General features: G+C 50.6%; 2 protein-coding genes across 5 annotated transcripts in view; both read left to right on the top strand.

Annotated features, from left to right (window-relative positions):
• The window catches only part of CREB3L1 (cAMP responsive element binding protein 3 like 1), a 21,203-nt gene extending 9,188 nt beyond the window's left edge, over window positions 1-12,015 (top strand). The window contains exons 6-11 of one of the 2 annotated variants that reach the window (XM_017741894.1): window positions 145-203; window positions 2,049-2,117; window positions 4,417-4,516; window positions 8,532-8,646; window positions 9,105-9,348; window positions 9,747-12,015. In XM_017741894.1, the coding sequence (XP_017597383.1) occupies window positions 145-203; window positions 2,049-2,117; window positions 4,417-4,516; window positions 8,532-8,646; window positions 9,105-9,348; window positions 9,747-9,783 (624 nt within the window). In that variant the 3' untranslated portion in view covers window positions 9,784-12,015. Of the gene's footprint in view, window positions 1-144; window positions 204-2,048; window positions 2,118-4,416; window positions 4,517-8,531; window positions 8,653-9,104; window positions 9,349-9,746 lie in introns of both variants that reach the window. The other variant, XM_008639445.2, reaches the window with a different exon arrangement.
• A 4,899-nt stretch (window positions 12,016-16,914) lies between these two features.
• DGKZ (diacylglycerol kinase zeta) overlaps window positions 16,915-22,251 on the top strand; it is a 55,205-nt gene continuing 49,868 nt past the window's right edge. Inside the window, exon 1 of one of the 3 annotated variants that reach the window (XM_017741892.1) lies at window positions 16,915-17,749. In XM_017741892.1, the coding sequence (XP_017597381.1) occupies window positions 17,511-17,749 (239 nt within the window). In that variant the 5' untranslated portion in view covers window positions 16,915-17,510. The remainder of the gene's footprint in view (window positions 17,750-22,251) is intronic. The other 2 variants (XM_017741885.1, XM_017741888.1) reach the window with 2 other exon arrangements.

Genomic DNA, 22,251 nt, shown 5'->3' with positions numbered 1-22,251 from the left:
GCAGGAATGGCAGACTGGAAGGCAACTTCCCATTTGCCTTTAAGATGCTGTGTGTGCAGGGAACAGACAAGATGCGTGAGCCACAAAGAAATGTCCAGAGGCTCATGATACTGACTCCCCTCTGATGGCTTGTCCCCCTCACAGATCTCAGCTCAGGAGAGCCGCAGGAAGAAGAAAGAGTATGTGGAATGTCTAGAGAAAAAGTAAGTTTCTTCTCAGTCTTACTTTGAGAAAAGGATTCTGTCCATGCACAGCCCCCCTTTCTAGTGTTTTGTCTCTGAATTGCTCAAAAAATACAGTTCCTTGCAAGGCTGGCTGCACAGGAGTTTGGTTTGGGATCCTGCCCCTACTCTCCTCCCTCCTAGAAATCCTCTTGCGGGATAAAGATTGGTCAAGAAATTCTGTGTTTCCAACTGCTTCGTTTGGCAGGTCCCCTGCAAAACATAGGCCGTTTTGGCTGCCAACAAGGTGGGATTTTGGGTAAGAGTCATGTTTCCCCTCTAGAAGTTGCTTCTATTTTGTCTGTCCCATAAGTGGCAGGCTGTGTGGGCACTGACAGTGGCTTTCTTGCCCTCTCTTCCCATGAAGGTGGACACACAAGCACTTGACAGCAAGAAAAACCTTGCATTACAGTTATTCCCCACACTCTCCCCCACTTCCACTCTCTGCATTAGCTTTGTTTTTCTCCTTGCAACCTTGAGGTCCTGCACGCCTAGCAGGCATAAGCCTAAAGTGAAGTCACATGACACTGACAGGGCAGAAAATAATTCCTGTACTAGCAACCCTAATGCACATTCCCAGGCAAAGAAGAATGCTGAAATCCAGGCACAAATTCATGTTTCTGTATAATTACCATTTTCTTCCCAGTTACTAACACCATCTGAGATCAACAAATGGAAAAAAACCACCTCCAAACCCAACTTCAATTAATTCTTCTCCCTGATGCTATTTATCTTCTCTAGTTCCACAGAAATGCTCAATTAAAGCAGATGATTCAAGGCACCTTCAGGTTCTCATGCTGCACCTCAGTGTGCACAGGTATGTCCAGGCATCAGAGCACATCACCTCTAGCTAGTGTCCCATATGGGGACCTTCATGCCAGGGCTGGGGAGTTGGCTGACCTCGCTCAAGGGGCAGGTCCAGGGTGTTTGGTGCTGGGGCCTCCTCCCCAGATGTTGCCGTGCTGCCTGTATGTACTCAGCAGTTTGTTACGCTAGAGCATTGCTATGACAGATGGCTTTCAAACAATGCCAGGTTTAAATGTGAACCAAAAGCAGCATTCAGTGATTTTTTTTTTAATAGAACATGCCTTTGGTCAGCTTGGCTTACTAAAAGCTGATTTGTCAAAACCTGTACTTGGGCCTTCACCATTCAGTTTGACACTTTTGCTGCAAGCCCAGTTTTTGCACGGAACGCCTGGTTCAAAGGCTGTGCTGCAAACCTCCAGCAGGATAAGGCTGTGTCTCTGGTCTGCCTTTCTCCCGACCTGGAGGCACTCCCCTTCCCTTGTCCCAGCTGCAGCCTAACCACTTTCCCGTCGGAAGCTGTGGGAAGGAGCCTGCAGGTTCTCTGCTGCCCTCAAGTGCCTGCAGTCGGAGCTGGCCCAGCGTTTGAACAGAACCGTCTGGATTTCACAGCCGGGGCGCAGACCCCAGGGCAGGTTCCCAGAATGAGTGGGAGAGGTTTGAATTTGTCCCCCTCCTCCTTTTTCATGCTTCTTAGGGGGGTTTGGAAGTGATGGAAATGTCTGCATAACTTTGTGTCTGTCCTGACTTGACCTGCCTGTAAGCAGGTGCTACTGTCTCTCCCAACCCTCAGGAGACCCTGAACTGGGAACTGTCACATTGTAACTGTCCACCTGCAGTCTCATCCCTGCTCCACTGGGGCTGGCTGCAATCAGGTGGGCCAAGTAACATTTGATTCCAGGACCATATCTGTAGGTGACAGATGAAGCCACTGAGCCTCCATACCCCATGAAAAGCAAGGACTGCATTGTCTCAATCTGTCTGGCCTTTGTGACTAACTGGCTATGGCTTTTATTCCCATAGGGTCGAGACATACACAACAGAAAACAATGAACTCTGGAAAAAAGTGGAGACCTTAGAAAATGCAAACAGGTAAGAGGAGCTAGACTTGACCCTCTGTGGATAGGGCAGGGTGGGTAGGAAGGGAAGTCGGGAGCACTGGAGCAGGGGGACCGGAAGAGAAAAGCAGGCTCCCCCAGCTCCTGGATGGATGCTGCTTGGTGAGGTGCTGGTTTTCAGCCCATGACAGCAATGAGGCAGCTGGGTTTGGTTAGCAAGCCTGGAATGTTTCTGTTGGGATGCCAGGACACTCCGCAGCGAGGGGAGGGAGGGAAGGCATGTTTCCCATATCTCTTCATCCTTCTCCCTGCAATCCTTTGGGCTCGTGGTGCCTTCTCCATTCCCCTCCAGGGCTCTGTCTGTCTCCAGGGCAGATGCATTAAGGGAGGCCCCTCACAACAGCCTCTCAGACTCACTGTTTCTGCTTTTGGGCTCTTTGGAGGAATACAGGGCCCTGGGCATATTGTGGCTGTTTCAGGTTACTCTTGAGAAAACTGAACAGACTTGGTGAATACAAGGAAAGCCCATTCTTCTAAATAAAAGTAGAGATCCCAACTCCCACCAAATCCTGGGCAATTCCTCGTGCATGTGGTGTCCCAGCCCTTTCCCAGCCTCTTTTGGGCATAGCGAGCCCAGAGAATCTCTATCTCATCTGCTGCTATTGCTCACCTGAAAGGAGCAAGCTGCTCCCACAGCCCCAAAGTTCTCTCACCCAAGGCTCTGGGTTTCCTCACTCAAGGCTCTGGTGAACACTTGTGCTTCTAATATGCAGACCTGGCCAACCAATCACATGGGGAATTTGCTTCCTTGGAAGCAAATAATGAAGACTCTCACCCCTGCAGTGGGGATGGGCAGCTGGAGCTGGAGAAGGGCCCAGCTCTGCCCCATCTTACGGGACACAACAGGTGTGAGCAAGGGCAGGGTAAACTGCAGGGGATGCTTGTGTCTATAGCCCCATTTATATCAGCTCGACTTGAAGGGGAGAACCACAGCCAGAGAGCCAGTTCCTCACCCACTCCTCTGCTGCCATGACAGCTCATGGAGTACTCCTAGATGCTCTACTGCACACCTTCCTCCCATTGCATGACATGAGTGCAGTGGCCTTGGCTTCCAGGCCTGCCACTGGTGCTGGGACTGGGGACTGCCAGGAACGGTCTGGCTGAGGTGTGCGAGGGCCAGAGGTCTCCTGTCTGCCAGAGATACAGCTGCACTGCTGCTCTCCTGCATGGGGCACAGCTTGCCCCCCTGGTCTCTGGGAGTGTGGGCAGCCCTGCTGCTGAAAAAGTGTGAGCCCCACCCTGAAAAATCAGGAGACTGGCCTAAAAGCCAAGAGATTTTTATTTTTTTCCCGAAATACACATTGTGTTCTTTCTAAGTTGGTTTGGTTTTTGAGCACTGCCAGTGGGACACTCTGTGCTTCTCTCCACATGTACAGGGAGCAAAACAGGATTTGGAAAGGGATAAAGCTGGGATTCTCCTGCAATCTCCTGGTTCCAAGACCTGGCATTTTATGAAAGTTCAAACATACTTGTGTAAAACAGTCAGTGCTCCCAGAGGGAAAGTCAGCAATAGGCTCAGTTTCAGTAATATGCAACTCTTGGGAACTGTGTGCTCTGTAGTCTCCCTCATCCCAGATTCCTTCACCAGCTCAGTGAAGGGTTCAGTAGCTCTTGGTAACACCTACCACTGTTTTGTGTTATGTGTGCAGATGCCCATGAACAGTTAAATGGGGCAGAGAGACGTTAGCATGTGTTCCAACCAGGGCAGTCAGAGTATGAATTAAATGCTGAACTCAAGATTTGGCTTTGCCTACATCCCTCTGCAGAATTTTCCAAGACTGAAGAAGCTTGAGGGGATCACAACCATTTCTTATTTCTCTCTCCACCACAGTTTGGGGCACAGGTCAAGCTTCAGAGTGTGTGTCTCTGAGTGAACTGGGAGCAGGCAAGCCTGTTCTAAAGGCCTGACCCGTCTACGAAGTTCAGCCTCCATGCCAGAGCTTGGTTTTCATGGTATCCTGGCTCTCCACTGCTCTGGGAATTGACTGTCTGGGCTTTGAGGCACCCCGGAGTCCTAAATTAATGGGTCATTCATAATAGTGGGTAGGTGCAGTGAAGGTGGTAGTGGGCCCACTGGTAAGACCCTTTTTTGTTTCTTGTTTTCCAAGCCTGTTTGGTCAGAGGACTTAGGAAATACACAGCAAAGGGGAGATACTTGTTTTCACAAGAAGGGAAAATCAGGGTAAAATATGGAGTGGGTAGTGCTATTCTTGGCTCACTTACTGGCTTCTACCTCCTTATTAAGTTTTGATATGCGTTGTTTCCTATCACAGGACTCTGCTACAGCAGTTACAGAAGCTTCAGGCTCTGGTAGCTGGGAAAGTCTCCAGACCTTATAAAATGGCTTCCACGCAGACTGGGACCTGTCTAATGGTATAAGCTTCATTTCCATCTTCCTTATTGGCCATGCTTCTCCAGACAGCTTTGTTGATTGCCTGTCTCTGCCCTCTTCCCTGCGGCCCAGCTCTGTTGTCAGTTACATCTGCTCCTTCCTTTTGTGTTATAGTCACCAGAGCTGTGTCCTGTGTCATACGTACATACATCAGTTGTTTATGCAACAACATTAGAATAATTCCTGCATTTTCACTGCCTTGTTCTTTGGGCAAAACAGCACTTTGTTTGCTTTTCATTAGCTATTATCCATTCAGCAAAAATCTTCAATGAGCTTCCATTGTAATGGGCAGTTTTCTTTTGCTGAGCTGGTAATGCTTAATGTTTAACTCAGCAGGGCAGAGGAACAGTCCAAGTATTCATCCCAGTGGGCATTACCTTGTGTTTATCAGCAAGAAATGGCATCTGTTCTTGCTATGCCTGCACATTAGGCTTTGTTAAATCCAGCTGGAATTCTCTTTGTTTGTCCTTTTGACTAACCATAATAATTCGGAGTTGTCTGTTGTTTTGGTAATCCCTGTTTGCCTCATAGTGGAGGATCATGGTTAATAAATATTTGCTTCATTGATGAGTTTTAGGGCATGCCAGTGTGTAGCCATAAGTAGAGTCAATTGGTTGTTCTTCATCTCATTTTTTTTGCCAGGAGGAAAGTTTCTGATCCATGGTAAAAATAAAATCTTCACCCCTCTGATGTCTTTGCAGGATTGTCATAGTAGCGGCTCGTGACAAATTTGCCAGAGTTAGTTATCTATATCTGATTATCACTTCTGTACTGTTAGCAGTCACAAAATGCAAACAGATGGTGAGGTACTTGCCCCACTTTCTCAGCACCCTCAGTGTCCTGAGGGATTGTTTTCTGGTCCTGGTTCAATGAATTTCCTTGGTTCCAGAGCCCTGGCTCTGTAATTTCAAGCACTTCCTCCTTTCAAAATCTGCTCAAACTTTTGCTACTCTTTGCTGCCCCCATGTCAGATCAGATTTTAATGACTGACTGTTTTTTTCTCTGCTCTCTGTCTTCATTCCCAAGTTCTTTCCACATTTTTGGGTGTGACCCAGCTGAGCCCAGTGACTCATTGCTCCTTAATGCAGCAGCTCATCAGAGCACCCCTGGCTCCAGCAGTTCTTCAGTGCTACTACCTGGAATACACAAGTCTAGAAGAGGTGCCTTCCAGACATTCCTTGTGCTATAGGCTGATAAAATATCTAATTCGGCTTCCCAACAATGTCTTATGTCTCCTTGCTGCTCCCTTTGTTGCAGGCATCCCAGCCCACACACCCACTCTCTCAGACTTCCTAGCTTTGAAGCATTTCAAGAATTTGTAATTTGCTTTTCTATCTTTGACCAGTTCCTTTCATAAGCCTCTGAGTTCTCATTTTCCATTTTCAAGTACAGCATTCCTTATCATGACAGATATGTAGAATCATCGTGTCTTGCAGCATGGGAGTGGAGCAGGCTACCCTTCTTTAGCTGTGTGTCATTGCTGCTGGATTTTTGTACTGCCAGCTCTTGAAGGCCTCCAGTGGTGAGCAGTCCTCAGCCTCCTCAGGCAAACCATTCCAGTGCTATGTTATCTTTCCCAGATAAAGCTTTCTTGCTATCCGATTTCAATCTTCCTTGCAACAGCTTAAGCCTATTAGAACTTCTTCTGCCCATTGTAAGCAAGATCTGTTTATTCTCCCTTTGTGCAGCTGCATTTTACATACTTGAAAACTCTTGTTTTCAAGCAACTTCCTTCAGTCTGCTCTGCTAAATCACCATAATTTCTTCAGTCTTCCCTCGAAGGCTGTTACTGAATCACTGCTTGTTCCCAGAACTCTCTACCAGACTTTCTCCAATGGCCCTGCATCTTCTTGGAAGTATAGGGCCCAAAGCTGGGCATAGTGTTCCACCTGAAGGCCAGTACAAATCCAGCCAGAAAGCCTGTTCATAATGCTTGGGCTGAGATTTGCCCTTTGCAAAGTGACACTGGCTTGGACCCATCTTATGCATCAGTTTAACTCCCAGATCCTCTTCTGTAGAACAGCTGAAACATGTAGCCACTGATGTATTTCCCCTGCCCACCTCAGAGGTCTCAGCAGGTCTCCACATTGGTCTGTATAGATCTTCCCACTGTTCTCTTGGACCACTTCTTCCCAAGGTCAAGATCATTCTGAATTTGAATATTGACCAAAATCCAGTCTGCTTGTAGTCTCTCCCATCTGCAGATTTGGTACAGTCCATCATTTAAGTCAAGCTTAAAAATGTTGAATCTTGCCAGATCCATAACAGATCTCTCTGCTACTCCATCTGCTACTGCCTCACAGTTTGACAGTGAACCATTTGATAAATACACTCTCAGTATGTCTTTTTTTTTTAATTTTGCCTCCACCTTTCCAAATGGTTTTGCAGTAGTTTTCTCTAGCTTAATTTCCCTCCATTTTAAGAGGTCAAATAATGAGATGATCCAAAGCTGTGACCTGAATGTTACTCAGAATCAAGGCAAGAGTTATTGTTATGAAGTGTTGTAGAGTTTGAACTGGAAGTGAATCAGAGCATCAGACTTAACCTGAAACAAAACAGAGTAAAAACAGTGCTGTTTTGCAAAGCCTCAGTTGAAAGCCATGTTAAAGCAAGATGTTAAGTATACTGCTCTTTCTCAGCCCAAAAAGCCTGTTTTGTTTTAGAAGGAAAGAACAGACTTTACAGGGCTGGCTCACTTTTCTCCAAGTTGTGTGTTTGGCTGTGATAATTCCAAGCAACATCTATTCAGAATTTATTTTTTCCTGTTTTTGTGGAATAAGGATTCTAAATGCCTCATGTGCCATGCTTAGGCAGCATCTATGCTGTCTTCATTTAATGTCCTTACTTTAAAACCAGCCACGAAGAGTCTGGACAATTAAAATCCCTCTTTACATAGTATAGTATCCCCATGTTATTATTCAATCTTCCACATCTCCTGGAATCCACTGGTGGTCAAAATTACCTTGATGTACCAGGTTCTGTGCATTACTTAGGGACAGGTATTCCAAAATAGGTGACTTCTGAAAAGCAGTCAAGCAGTTGCTGGCTGTCTCCACAGGCGTCCATCCAGGTCAGATTAGCTCGTTTATACATAGGTAGTAGAAATCACCAACAGACGCATTGCCTCTTTGGCTGCTCAGTCTGAGCACTGAGCTGGCAGCAGGTGGTTACAGACCATGCATAGTGCATGAGTGTTCAATAAATTGGTTCTGTTCCATTTCCCCTGTGTCCTTTCTTCCTCTGTACTGGCAGTTCCCTAAGCTCTATAGAGTCCCTTACGATCAGCACTGGCATTTCACTCTGAAGCTTTACTGTTATGGCAGAATTTCCAGATAGGCCCAGGCCTACCTGAGGAGGATTTCAGGGGAGATTTCACATACCTCTCTCCTGTTATCACTACCTTGTAGCTCTGACTCGTCTGCCTGATAGCAGGAGGCACTAACACATGGTCCTGCATAGCTACACGTCAAGCATAAATTTAACCCTTTCCTGCAATTTGGCATCTTTACTATCAGGTATTAGGCAACTGCAGTTCTGCTGTCATTTCTGTCCTTGCATGCATAGCAGCTTCACTTTGCTATGTGTGTGGTACCTCCCAGATTTCTCCTGTGGGTTTGTTTTCTTTACAGCCCACAACAGCTCCTGCTAAGCCAATGGTTGGGTTCCCTTTGGTCAAGGCAGAGTTTGTCTCTGTTGAGTCTCCTCTTTTTTCCAGCTTGTTTCTCAGCTATGCCTTCCACTATCTCTCCTCAGTAGGATGGGCAAGTTCTCACAAAAGAGCCGGAAATACCCCAAATAAAGCAACAAGAGGAAGTTTCTGACTTCCCTTCTTGAATGTGCAACAGAGATTAGCACAGCAAGCCCCTTCCCTCTCTGGGGGACCACAGGTACCCAGCTGTCAGCCTGACCAGATCTTCTTACACAGCCTCATGTTGGTGTGCTGTGAGGGGAGTGTTTCTTCGTGGCTCGTGGCACTGACTCTGATCTCCTTTCTAGGTGCTGGCACTCTGCTTCGTTCTGATCCTGGGATCCCTGATGCCCTGTCTCCCTGAATTCTCTTCAGCATCACAGACAGTGAAAGCAACACCAGCACCAGACATTTACACAACTAGTAAGAGTGAGTCTAATGTGGTTCTTCCATGTCAACTTGTCAAACCATTTCCAGCTCTTCTCTCGACACTCCCTGATCAGGCATGGCATCCTCGCCTCTGTGCCTACGCCATATGCTGGGACTGTGGCGAGGGAAGATTCCTGATCTGTCAGTGGTACAAACTCTCACAACAGCTCCTTGTTGGGCCTGTTGTCATTCTGTGCTAACCGTTGTCCCAAAACATGACAAGTGTCAAAGGAAGGAACGTGAGGGAAAAGTCCCAGAGCAGACTGGTTGTCTTCTGAAGAGGCTGTGTGTCCAGGGGGGCATTTGCTTCCTGAAGCTGGGGGGAGGAGGGTGTCCTGCATAGTTACACATGGACAAGGCTGGGTGAGCATGTGCTGGAACCACCATCATGACCCACACCCATTGCAAGAGACCTTGTCCTCATTGTTAACCAATGCTCTCCTTTTTTCCAGTTCAGTCACGGAGTCTCCTTTTCTATGATGAGGGTGCTGGCTCCTTAGAAGAGAGCTATAGCTCCTTCCTAACCATGGACCATCCTGAGGGGTGGGAGGCCAAAAAAAGGCAGTCTGAGGAGGGAAGGCCTCATCTGGCCAGGACACATGAGACAACTAAATATCTGAGCAAAACCCAGGGGGGCCCTGACCAGAACCAAACTGACCCACCTCTCAGCCACCTCAAAGAGCAATTCCATGAGAGGTAAGTAGGTGGGGCCACCTTCTGAGCCCAAAGCACAGCATGGTGTCTGGGGGTAAGCAGCAGGCATGTCCGTCCCCTCTGCTGCAAGCTAAGGACAGCGGGGCCGCCCGGGACAGGTAGTCAGCTAAGAGCACTGGCTGGAGGAGGCCAGTGCTGGCAGGGAGCATAAGAACAAGTTCATTTTCTAGAGCAAAAGTTCATCCATAAAGCAGTGTCCCACTTGTATAAAGATGTGGAGGGCTGGATGACTCAAGTGGTCCCAGGTTTGCATTCCATTTAGTGCCCTGTGGAAGGAGTTCATCCTGGTCAGAGCAAGCTAGCTGGGTACACAGAGAGGTGAATTTGCATAGGAGGCTACAATGAACTTTGACTGATGCCTTGTCTTTTCTTTTCCTCAGGGAGACAAGCTCCAGTGAGACAACTGAATTCTTGTAGCAGCTGCTGGACCTCAAGGCCTCATCTGTCTGATTGCAGGATTCCCTCCTCACTAAGCAACTGAGGGGACTTGGCAGGAGAGGGCACTGCATTTAGACACTCCTAAACTGGCCTTGGGTTCAGCTCCTCCCCTTCCCCACCATCCCCATTAGTGCTGATCTCTTTGAGGGGAGTCACAGGACTGCCAGAACCAGCAATAAGTGTCTGGAGAAGCCCTGAGACTCCCTCTTCTCCTGGCCTTACCTCCTGCTTAAATGAGCACTACCCTATGGATGTGGGCTCACCTTGAGGTGGAGGGAGATCAGGGGAAGCCCACAAACTATTCAGCTCACTCCCCAAAGCCTCCAGACCAAGGGGGCTGTCCCCACATGTGTACCCCTTGGCTACATCAGATGCACCTGAAGGAGAGAGAAAGTGCTGGATTTACTGTCCTGCCTGAGGATTTTAGGAGTGGGTGATGCTGGTGCTGGAGAGATGGCTCTGGAGAGTTTGAGCTCATTCCTTGCCCTCCATATGTTAGTATATTTCTGCTTCCATTGAGAGAAAACCTAGTTCTTTCTTGCTCTAGTTTTCTCTTGATGGACACGCCTACGTAACTTCAACACCAACTATCTGCACAGATCTGCACACAAACGGAGTGGGGGAGAGAGATCCCAGACAGATAAATCACCATAAAAATTAGCCAGCAGCTTCTGGGTGACCAGAGCTCTGAAAGAGAGAACAACTTTCCCTCACAACCCACTTTTCCCCACCCTCAGCACCCCAGTTTTGGCAGGGGTGGTATTTTTCTTTCTGTTCCCAGCTTGGGCCCTACAGTGCAGTGCTAACCAGGTCAGTGGCCTTCTCACTTTCCATTTTGCAGGCCTCCCCCTTTGAGAGTGAGTGAGAGAAACACATTCCCATAACCCAACCCCCATCCCGGCTCTCCATCCCTGATTCTGCTTCATGCCAAATGGGGTGTTCCTAGGAACCAGCAGAGAGAGCTAAGCAACCCTTTGGAGGGCTGTCAGATTAACCATCATTCCCCTCACATCCTCTGTGTGCACAATAGTGTTGTGAAAGCCACTGAGGACTTACTGGCATTTCTGGAGACAGGTACATCTGTCAGGAAAGAGGTGGCATGTTGGAATTGGCCAGGACAACCAAAGACAGTTTTAGACCTCTTCTTTCTAAATGCTGACACCAAAGGTAGCAAACTCTTGCCATACCACCTCTTGGGCCAGACTTGCCAAGCTTGGTGTTGAAGTAACCTCAAGCCTATGCCATCCTCTTTAGCACCCAGACACCCATTTCTGACCCTTCTTCCTCTCCAGCAAAAGCCCTGCGAAAAGGCTGAAGTGTCTCCTCACTCCATTCCCTCAGCTGCCATTTGATGGAAGGACAATGTGGGATAAGAGTGTTGGAGATCTGGGATGTGGCAGGTTGCACTCTGCCAGGTCTCCCAGCAGGCTCCTCTTCTGCTTGTTTCTCATCAAGCACCCTGGACTCACTCTGCACTGCCCCAGCCTCTCCTCTTCCCCCAGGCCGGGAGTGGAGAATGCTCCCTGTAGAGGAAGGATGGGATGGCTCTTGCTCAAGGACTGAGAGAAGTGAAGAAAGGGCCCTCACATCCTTCTGTTCTCCCTTTTGAAAATTGGTTTTGCCCCTCAAAGTCATTTAGGAAAATCTGGACACAGCTAGCTGCAGCCGTGCATGCGTGGCCAGTGGGGTGATGAAGAGGAAGGCTTTCAGCACAGCTCTGCTCTCCCCACAGGACCCGCAGGTCACCAGATACCACTGCACTCCCCATCCTCCACCTCCACCCCAGCACAAAGAACCACTGCCGGGTCCAAGCACGCCCTCCTCCACCCCAACACTTCACTGAGCATGTCCCCATGCCTCCCACTCCCACCGTTGTACAGAGATCAAGAGCAGAACTCGTTTGTACATAATGAAACTTATTTTGTATTATTGCCGATCCCTTAAGATATTGTATTTTGGAGACTCTCAGATCCTATTTTCAGTATTGTATTTTATTAAGAATTAGTGCGGGCTTGGCATCTATGAACTTCTTTCTTGTAGCAGCTCACTTTCCACTTATACTCCAGCAGCTGCTTCTTCCCTCTTAGTTTTTTTTGTGGTTTTTGTTTTGTTTTGTTTTATTTTCAAGCCACCCTTTCTCCTCCTTCTATCAATTGCTCTGCATTTGCTTTATGAAGCAAAATAAAAATAAAATAAAAAGATGCAGCATCAGCCCTGGGTTGACAGGTGCTTTCATTGAGGCATGGTTGTCATGTCAGCCCACGTGCACAGCTCCTCACCTCCTGCTCCCTGTCCCGTTCCCTGGCCACATGGAAAACTGGTTCAGTACTGGGACCTCACACTCCATGTCAGGGGCTAGAAACAAACTTGCATGTTTTATTTCCAGCAGCACTGCCATTGTAATTTCTTCTGCAGTTCTGAACAAGTCAGAACTGTTCTGCCTCAGTTTCTTCTCCCCCTTTGAAACACCACTATCATCCTCTTAGAAGGAGGAAGATCATGGAAGAAAGTATATGAGGTGCAATGGGCTATTCTGATGAAGAGGCTGTGCAGGGGTCTGTACAACAAAGACATAGCTCCTAGCACTGTGGTCCTATTCTGTCTGAAAAAATACTTAAATCTTTTCATTAACCGTAAAAGCAGAGCAGCTGCACTCAGATGGGCAGCAACCTGGGTCCTGGCTGTCTGTCAGCCTGTACCTCTGACAGTCTATTTACATCTGCGAAAACTGATAGCTTTTGTCCTGATTTTGTGTGAAACACAAAACAACAGGAGGTCTAGAAAACAAATTTTCATTTTCTAGCAAGCTCCAAGTGGATTCATTAGAATCTGACTGTTGAAACAATTCCTCGCAGTCAGCCCTTCATGTCTGGAAGGCAGCCCAAGCAGGAGCTCCTTTCAGAGATGCTATAAGGTGTCTCTATCTCCCACCTCTGGCTGGGCTGATACAGCAGGACTCTGCCACAGCAGGATGTGAGGCTCAGGGCTTGCAAAGGTCTCTTTCTGCAGATTGTAATTTCTTTGTGGAGAGGAGTAAAGCTGTTGCCTCGCTGTTTTGACTGAGCTGGCCATTGAACAGTGTCTGGGAGAGACAGGAACTCTCTTTTCTGAGCTGGGTCTGTACTTCCAAGAGGGAGTTTGATGTGGGATCCATGGCAGATTAGTCTGATGTGGGTTTTGCAGACCCTTGCAGAGCTCTCTTCCCCTGCCTACCCACCAATGCAAGGAAATGCCTGACCTTGCCCTGCAGTTTCTTCCTGGGCCAGAACTAGTTGTGAGTTGAGAATCTGATGTTTTCCCTGCAGCACCTTGTCCAAAAGCAACCTCCTAACCCTGCGTCAGTATGATGCACCTTCCCTCACTATGGAGTGGGGCTGCTCCCTGCACTCACCAGATTTAATCCAAAGGAAGGGCCCCTGCTTTGCTCAGCCCTGTGAAACTTCACACGGCTCTTTGGGAATTGCCTTCCAGGGAGATTTTGGCCTGCACCCTTCATGCACACTCCAAAACAGGTGCAAGAGGGAAGCTCTTAAAAGGATGAGTTCTCAGGCTTTGGCTCCTTTAACACTGATGCAGCCAGAGCAATCAGAACCCCTTCCATCAGGAGAAAATTTCCCTTCATCTTGACAAATCCTCCTAATTCTGCAGTCTACCAGATAACTCTGAGCTGCTCAAAGCAGGCACATTAGGATCTTTTGATCCCCACTATGCCTCCCAAAATGCACCAGCCAATCATACCTACCAGTTTGGCTACAGCAACTAATTAGAGCAGATTGAGAGAATTAGCAAAGCAAGAGTCACCTTCTTTACAAGTCACCTTCAGCCTCACTCAGTTGCGCTTGTTCTGCTCCAAGTGCCCCAGCTGAGCTCTGCCACAACAAGCTGGGCTTCTGCCCATTCAGGGTCACATTTCTCAGAAGCCTCTGCACTGTCAATTCATACAAGCCCTGAACAAAAAAATGCTGGCAGAACACGGACTTTGTTTTTCAGAGACAAATTATTCCCAATTGTTCTGTTACCAGGCCAATTAGAAAAAAATAAAGAGAGAAAATAATTGGGTTTTGTGGCTTGCTGCTGCCTAGCGGGTCACTGGCAGTGCGTGGTAGCAGCCTGGTGGGTATGTTCTGTTTGTTACAGAAGGACATGTGCTGTTAAGGCTCTCAGGAGAGTATCCCTGCTCTCCAAGCCTGGTGTAGTCCCTCTTGCTGTTCTCACTTGGGAGTGTGCTAGCAGTTGTCTCACACAGCCATTATGGGATGAACAGGCTTTGGTCCTGCTACCTGGCAAGAATCCTGGGCTTTTGGACAACTTCTGGGGAAAATGGGACAGTTGCACCCCCTCACACCCCCCAGGTGCTGGGGGCTTGTTAACAGTGATGGCACCTGGATGGACACTGATCTGTCCTGCCTCAACAAATCTTGTTGATTTTCTAATCTGGTGGTTGAAATGGGGCTTAGAGGTGAGCAGGGTGGAGGTTCTTCTTGTGCCCAGGGAAGGAGACAGTACCTTCACAGAGCTTTACTCACTAGAAATGCCGCTTCCTAGAGAGCTCATGTCCTGCCTGTGCTTGCAAAAACAAGGATGAGGTCTGTATGGTAAATACCAATATGCCTTTGCACTGTCCCACATGCCCACACAGAAGGAAATCCCTACCCAGGGCACAGGAGAGGCACACTCCTGCGTGTCCCCCAGGTAAGCAGGTAAGCACCAAGGAAGCAGATGACCTGGCTCAGCTGAAGGGCGCCGGGAGGACAGAACTGACCCAATCCTACTGTCCAGCCCCATCATCCTCAGGCAGCATCTGGCTGCTCTTTCCAAGTCCTCAGGGAGCTCCAAGTGAAGGGTGACCCTATTCATGACAGAAACACAAAATATCTGGCAGAGAGGTGGGCAGAGAGAGATGCAGAAGCCTGTGCAATCCATTACATCCCTCCATGCAGGCATATCCTGTGATGTCTCATCTTCTCCAGACACACAAAATCTGGCCTGCCCTGCCTGTGTGACAGCTATACAATCTGGCATGTGGTAAGAAAGGTAGAAATCCTCTGCTGGCAGCTGCTCCCCACAAAGGGGGTTTCTGTAGAGCAGGATTAGGCCCCTTGGGAAGACAGGAGGCACCCAGTGTCCAGCCCCTTACTCTGACTTGATTGAAGGTGCTGTTAGTTCAGGGCTCTCCTGTGCCTGCAATAAAGGCCTCTGCTTCCCACCCTGAAGCTCATTTCCTATGGCATTGACACATCCACCACTGAGAAATGCTCTCCCTTCTTTCCTACCTGGAAGTCTGGACCCTCCTCTCACCCAGCTTCCTACTTGTATCTATCCCTGACTGGCCATCCACTTCCCCAGCTTGGTGGCCACAAACTTGTTTAACCATAAGGGACAAGACAGATGTTTCCCAAAATTCCCTGGGAGCAAGAGTGGACCTGCATTCTGCACCCCCTGTAGCTCCTCTGGGCAGCCCATCTTTGTCCTGCCCTGGCATCCCAGCTGGCACAGATGAAGGTGGCTCCCATAGTGATTGGCAGCAGAGGCTCCCTAGGCCAGGAAGAGCCCCAGGGCAGAAAGAGAAGCATTGCACTGTGAGTGGTGAGAAGAACAAGATGCCACAAGTCCCTCTGCACCAGCTGGGCACCAGCTGCTTCTCCCTTTCCACAGCCTGCTCCCAGCCTCTGTGGGCAGCAGGAGGACATGGAGCAGGGCCATGCACCCATGCAGGGAGTACTGGCAAGCTCCCAAGCAGGTCTCTGTTCCCACAAGTGAGGGTGAAGGTGTTTCCCTAGGGCCAGCTGTGCTTGTCAGGGAGGGCTCACCCAGCAGCACTCCAGGTTTCAGGGAGAACAAAACCCCTGTGGGGGCTGGAAGGGCTGAGTCACACAGCGAGGAGAGTGTGGGCTCCCTGCCAGTCACGATTCTGTGGAGGAGTGGGCGTGGGGGCTGCTGTACCCCTGGGAGGCACAAATCCCCCAGGAGGTGCAGCCAGAGACAGATGTCATTGTGACTTTTAGGGTCAGACAAGGGTTCGGTAACTTGAGCTGGAGGTGCCAGTGGGCTGTGGTTACCGGAAAGAGACACGGCACTTCTTCAGCCCCTGCTGCTTCCCAGGAGTGGCACGGGAATGTGCTGTGCCACAGCACCCTGCAGCAGAGGTGCCACAGGGCCATATCGAGGTGATGGGGAGTACTGGCATGAGGGATGAGATGCTCCTGATGACTCCCAAGGCGATACAACAGTCAGAGCAGGTTGAGGACAGGTTCCTGCTCCCATCATGCCAGACTTTCATGGGAAAACACTGGGATTACAGGTGACTGCAATGTGCTCTTGCTGCAATACATGATTGTAGGACCTTGCCATGATGCAGGGAACGGCTCTTATAGACACAAAGTTTGAATTTTCCAGGGCCTAGCAGGTAAAGGCACAGCTTGTGAATCTGGGGCAGAACAAATCAGGCACATATGGGAGCTTTGTAGGGATCTCTTACCCCAGCTGTCATCTGCAGCACCAGGGTGGGCTGGGACTGGGGTCACAAAGTCCAGTCCCAGCCCAGGACAAACAAATGATGCAACTCTTCTGATGGACGTGGGCAGAGAACAGAAGGGTGGTTCTACCTTTGCATGCCAAGATTGGAGAAAAATTGACTTGAATAAGGAAAAATCAGGAATAATGTAGCCTCCTAAGTGGCAAGGAGCTGAGTGAGCCAGCTGGAAGGACAGAGGCCATGCTACAGCAATACCTCTGCTCAGCTGGATACCACTGTCCACAGCTGGGGACCCTGTCCCTGGACAGATCTCATCCATGTTGGATGATTGGACAAAACAGCAGGTACTTTGCTCTGCTGGGGCTGCTGCTGTCCTGCAGTTTTCCAGGCTGCCTGACTTCACCTGACAGTAGGTCTGGTTAAGACAAGTGGCTGAGACCCAGCTGCCTGAGCTGCCCTTGCTGGCAGGCAGGTGCCAGCTGGACTGCAGGCAGAGAGCGGTGGCTGAGTTGTCACCCTCCTCTGCCTTCCCAGACTCCAAAGAGTTAAGTGCTAGTTTCAAGTGTCTCTAAGGTGACACCAGGCTGCCTGCTGGATGCAGCTCCCCACAGCCCCCTCCCCATGCACACAGCACACACTCAATGCTCACTTTCTGCTTTGTCTTTTGAGAGCTGCTCCAGGTTTTGTGCACAGGCACTTTCCTCGCTGCCTACCTTTCCCCGCTGCTCCTGCTCAGCTGCTGCTGCTGGGGACAGTGACAGACGTGCCTGGCTCCAGAGGGACCTCGCAGAAGAAAATCCAAGCTCTCGCTCACTGCAAGCATCGCTATCCCTGGACTGTGCTTCTTCAGCAAACACCGTGTTCTGCACTCGCTCCCCGCTGCTCTCACGGTGCCAGCACCTTTGAGGAGTAGCACCAACATCTTCAGGTTTGTGTCAGATATTCCTCCGCTTCGGAGTGGCAGGGCAGTAGAGCCAGCAGGAGGCTGAGCTGCTGTGTCTGAGCTACCCAAGCTGCTATCAAGAGGCCAATAAACACCACTGCAAAATTTGGACGCTGTTTTTTCTCGTGCTTGTGCTCCCTCAGGGAGTTAAACCTTGCCGGGATTGTCCCACGGCCCTGGGGAGACAAAGTGGAGCACCCCTGTGGGACCCTGTGGAACACGACTGGGCTGCCCAAGAAGTTCTGGGGGCAGAGTGGGACTCCTCGCAGAGAGACACCTCACTCCAGCATGGCTGAAGGTCCCGAGAGCTGGAGAGACTTCTCCTCTGCCAGGAGCGATGGTGAGGTGGCCAGGGGAGCCACAGGAAGCCTCTGCGGAGCAGGAGATACAGAGAACACTGGGCGAGCACAACGCTTGGGCCTCTGCAGCACGGATCCAGCCTGGGAGGAGATGAGAGGGGCAGTGGCCATGGCAGAGGTGGAGGAGCAGTTCCTGCACTTGGCCATCAGAAAGCAGGTCTCCTACAGGTAGGAACATCTGGGTCCCCAAGTGTCAGGGCTGCACTGGGGCAGTGGAGTGGCCTGTCCCTGAGGCATCTCCCTCCCAGGGGGTCAGGGATGGCTCTTTCCAGCGACCACTAGCACATTCCCACCAGAAACTATCTCAGCACAGAAACAAGGTAACCAGTTAGTCCAGTCTTTCCCATCGCGTGCAAGAGCCCCCTCTGCAGTGGCAGCCCCATTATCACCTTTGCAGACCCCCTTATTTCCCTTCTACCCAACTCCCCCTTCCCATCCTGGGGCTGCAATGCCTCCTAGACAGTGGTCTGGGTACCTTGCAGCAAGAGGAGATCTGTCCTGGCTTTTGGCGTGACTCTTCTGTCACAACTCCTGTTCTTACCTCCCCCCTGCTATCACCAGGCAAAGCTGGCAGAGGTGAAAAGTGATTCTTACAGCTCTCATGGGGCTTATGGGAGCCACTGCCTGGTGATACTCAGGTGAGCTCCTATTCCCAACTCCAGCCATAATGTCTGAAATCCTGCTTGGGTCAGCATCTCCAGGACTTCAGCTCTATTCTTCTGTCACAGCAAATAAGGTCTGGTGTCCCACCCTGCCCTTTCCTTCATTAGAAGTGTGTTTGAGCTCTTCTATGATTTACTACCCCCCATCTTTGCAGAATGGCTTTCAGGTGTAAGTGAGGAGAAATCCTTTGACCCTGCACCTGCCCAGAGTAAACATGAGCACTTGCAGAACTGACCCTGGACTTCTGTGAGAGTCTGGGACTAAGAGGAGGGGAGAAGGCAGGAGCTGCCTTCTTACCATTCTCCAGAGCTAGCTTGGCCCAGAGATGTTTGTGTCCTTCTGAGCTCCATGTCACCATGTTCAGCAAGTGCCACAAAATTTACAAGCAGGTGGAACACTGACATAGAGAATCTTGGTGCCATGCCCGCTGCCATGGCAGACAGAGAGGCTGGATGAGCTCTCCTGCCTCTGGTCTGGGCCTTGGGGACCCTGGGGTGCAGAGCTTTGCCAGGGGGAAGAGTTTGGGCAGGAGCTGTCGGTCACCCCCCATCTGCACTCCCACGCGTACAGCAGCTCTTTCCCCTCCCTTGCAAGGGCTTCAGTGCAAGCTGTGAGCAAATTGCTCTCTAATACTGCGGTAATGGGAACTAATGGGAAACCTTATTAGTGCCTGCAGAGCAGAAGGGGCCCCGAAGCTGACTCATCCCCAGCACTTGTTATTCCTGTCGTGGGTGGCGAGCAGGAGCCGGGGTGGCAGAGACCTGTCCAGGTCTCCTGTGTCCCTGAGCCTTGCCACAAGCTGGGGCAATGAGCAGCTCTTCTGGTCCTCATTCTGTACCCAGGGCTGCTCACTGAGGCACCAGGCAGAGCTGGGAGGGTCTCGGCCCTGATGGCACAGAGGATGAGGAATTACTGTGCCAGGCAGAGCAGGATTTTCTCCTCTTAGCTGTCTTCTCCAGATGTTCACAGTGTGTTTTGCGAACAGATTAGCCAGCTGCAATTTTCCAGCCTTCCCAGGGGAGGAAGGGACCATATTGCAACCTAAATTATCAGCCTGAATTTGTTCCAAAATTATCTAAGGTTGCTAGGGATTGTATACACCCTGCCCATCCCACCCCAGCCACCCCAAGCAGGTGGCGCAGTTGACGTGCCCCAGCCTGTGCTGCCCTAACACAAAGCACCTCTGTCCTACACAACTCTCACAAGGGGTCTCTTTGCAAGGGACTTTTCCCCATCCAATGCAGGCTTTGCAGAAGGGAGGATTCTGAGAGGCTAGAGGGAATGCTGCAGCAACCTGCAGGCCAGCAGCAAAGGAAGAAATGCTTGGGATGAGCTGCTTCCTCCACCCAGTGTTTCGGACAGCCAAGCAAAGGGAAGGAGAAATGGGAGAGGAAGTATCTGGGGGTGGAAACCTGCTTGTTCTGTCCCGTGACACCCCTGTAGTTTCAGGTCCAGCTGCTTCCTCAAGCAGGTCAGGTGGTGATGGAGCTGTTACCCAGAGGTGGGCTAACCTCCTATCATGTGCCCCTCCTGCAGAGTGAGAAGTCCTAGGGAGCTGACAGAAATCCCCTTGCTGTGCTGTCCAGCTCTGGAGACACTTACGGAACCCTGGTACAGAGTTTAGAGGACCTCCTCCATGGGCCGTGGGCATCACAGGTATCCTCAATGTCAGCTGAAGGTTGGAGGCCCCAGCCCCCTTGCTGCCAACCTGCCTGCTCCTGCTGGGACCCATTAGTCATCACGAGGGGCAGGCGGCATAAGCTGCTATATAAAGGTTTTGAAATGAGCAGAAATGATATTAATCCCATGGAAATAAAGTTCCTTCCATAAATAGCTGCCACGGTGTATGGAGGCGCCTTGGGCGGGTGGAAGAGAGCTCAGCACTCGGGTTATATTTAGGGATTTGAGTAGCAGTTTCGTGCCAAACTTATTAATGATGCTGGCTTGTGCACCAGATTTGCACATTCTGGGACAAATTTTCCCAGTAGGAAGGTGCCTCTGCAATGCCAGAAGGACCCAATGCCCTCTGTCACCACAGCAAACGCACAGCAAGCACCAGGGTTGTGTGCCTCGATCCCCAGACAGTCACTTCAGACAAGGGGAGTCCAAAGTCAGCTCCTGCTTGCCTTGAGTGTCTCCACGAAGGTTTTGTGATGGGGCAGGATCATCTCTAGCTCCCAGAGTCGGGTAGCTCCAGTGGCAATAAGGCAAGCTAGAGGCTGGTGGAACTTTGCTGTAGGGAATTACAGGAGCTGGCAGGTCACAGCAGCACCCTGCAACCTCCCCCGAGCAGTTGTGGGTTCCCTCTCAATTTCATCATTGCTTTCAGGGTGATGCTTGCAGCAGTAGCCTCTGTCACTGCCACTGCTCCCAGCAACCCAGCCCGGAGGGGTGTTTACCCAGAAAGGAAACCACAAGCGCACAAAAGCTCCTGTACAAGCTCTCCGCAGGCCCCGTCTATGGGACGGGGTGCCAGGTGTCAGACACGTACCCTTCGGCTCTCGGTCACGGCCGGAGGTAGTGCCCGGACCAGCCCAAGCACCACAGGGCTCCACACAGGCATCTATGGCAGCGGGAAGAGTGGGTCCTGTGTCCCTCTGTGCCCCCCAGGCAGCTCCCATCCCTGCCAGGGAGATGTGAGGCACCTCGGCTGTTCAGCGCAGTTCCCGGCTGGCAAATAGGACGGAGCTAATGCATCTCACAGGGTGTTCTGTGCCAGGAAGCTAAATATAACCCGCAGAGTGGAGCAGAGGGGGCTTCTTTGAAATGTAAATAGCAAGGGAGCTTGGGCATAGAGCAGGCCAGAGGGGAGAGCTGGAAGAAGTGGCTGGAGAGAGTGAGGTAGGAGTCCTGAGGGGCCCAGGGGAAGATGGTTGCAACTCTCTGCCGTCTTCTCTTCCTTTTGCCTTCAGATCTGGATTCTGGATGTTTGTGAAGACCCAGGACAGCCTGGGCAGCACAGGGGCTGAGGAAGAAGGAAAGGAAAGCCTCCACTGTCTGCAGGGAGAAAGGGACAGAGAGGGGATCTCCTTCCTCTGAGTCCTGCCTGCTGGCCTTTTAATCGTGTTAGCCCTGCTCTGCAGAGCAGCATAATCAAATTCCCACTCGTTTCCAGCAAGCCAAGCCTGCTCCACTCTGACAGAGACATTTGTCTCTGCATCCCTCTGTGCAGCAGGGGAAAGGAGATGGGTGGCATGGCCAGAGGGAAGTGCTAGAAAAGAGCAGGTGGCTCCTCACAAAACTTGGTCGGGGGTGACAAGCGTCTCCCCTGCCCTGACTCTCTCCAGAACCAAGGACAAGCTCTGCTGGGCCCCACTGTCAGACACAGGCTCTAGTGCACGGCACAGGGGTGGGATGGATTCGGAGTTGGCATCACCCTGTGCTTGGTGCACAATGCTGGTGCGTGTTCACTCTCATTCTGGCTCTCATTCCAGACGTTCCTATGTGCAAGGCAGTGGTGAACTGGATATGGGACTGTGTGTAACAAGAGATAGAAACATCCCAAGAGGCAATTTTGGAGAAACAGGGAGGTTGTGGGTACAGCCTGGCTGTGTAGCGACATTCCTGCAGCACTCCCAGGGAGGGGTGGCATAATGCAGCCCCAAGCCCCATCTTAAACCAGGCACACTGCCTGGTTTAAACTGACCCAAGACCCTGCTGCTGCCAGAGGGGATGCTCCTGCCCTTCCTCCTGCTGTGTTTTTTCCACATCAGGCAAGCCAGGTCGGCTCCCTGAGGCAGCTGAACACAGCCTCCCTCCCCTGTTTGTCCCCACAGCCTCAGCTTTGCATGTGGTGTGGGTATACAGGGGGACCATGGGGTGGGACTCCCCGAGCAGGCCAGCAGGGAGGTTGTTAGGGGCACTAGCCAGTGTTAGGGGCAATGCCAACCTACATCTGAACACTCTGGGTGGGGAGAGCAGGGATCCCTGAACCAAGAGCCATCCCTTTCCCTGACCACTCCCTCCCTTATCTGATCCTGTTCACAATGTAACCCGCAGGCAGGTAT

The sequence above is a fragment of the Corvus brachyrhynchos genome, unplaced genomic scaffold (assembly GCF_000691975.1).
Source record: "Corvus brachyrhynchos isolate BGI_N302 unplaced genomic scaffold, ASM69197v1 scaffold115, whole genome shotgun sequence".
Lineage (NCBI taxonomy): Eukaryota > Metazoa > Chordata > Aves > Passeriformes > Corvidae > Corvus > Corvus brachyrhynchos.
This window is presented reverse-complemented; position numbering and strand designations above follow the sequence as displayed.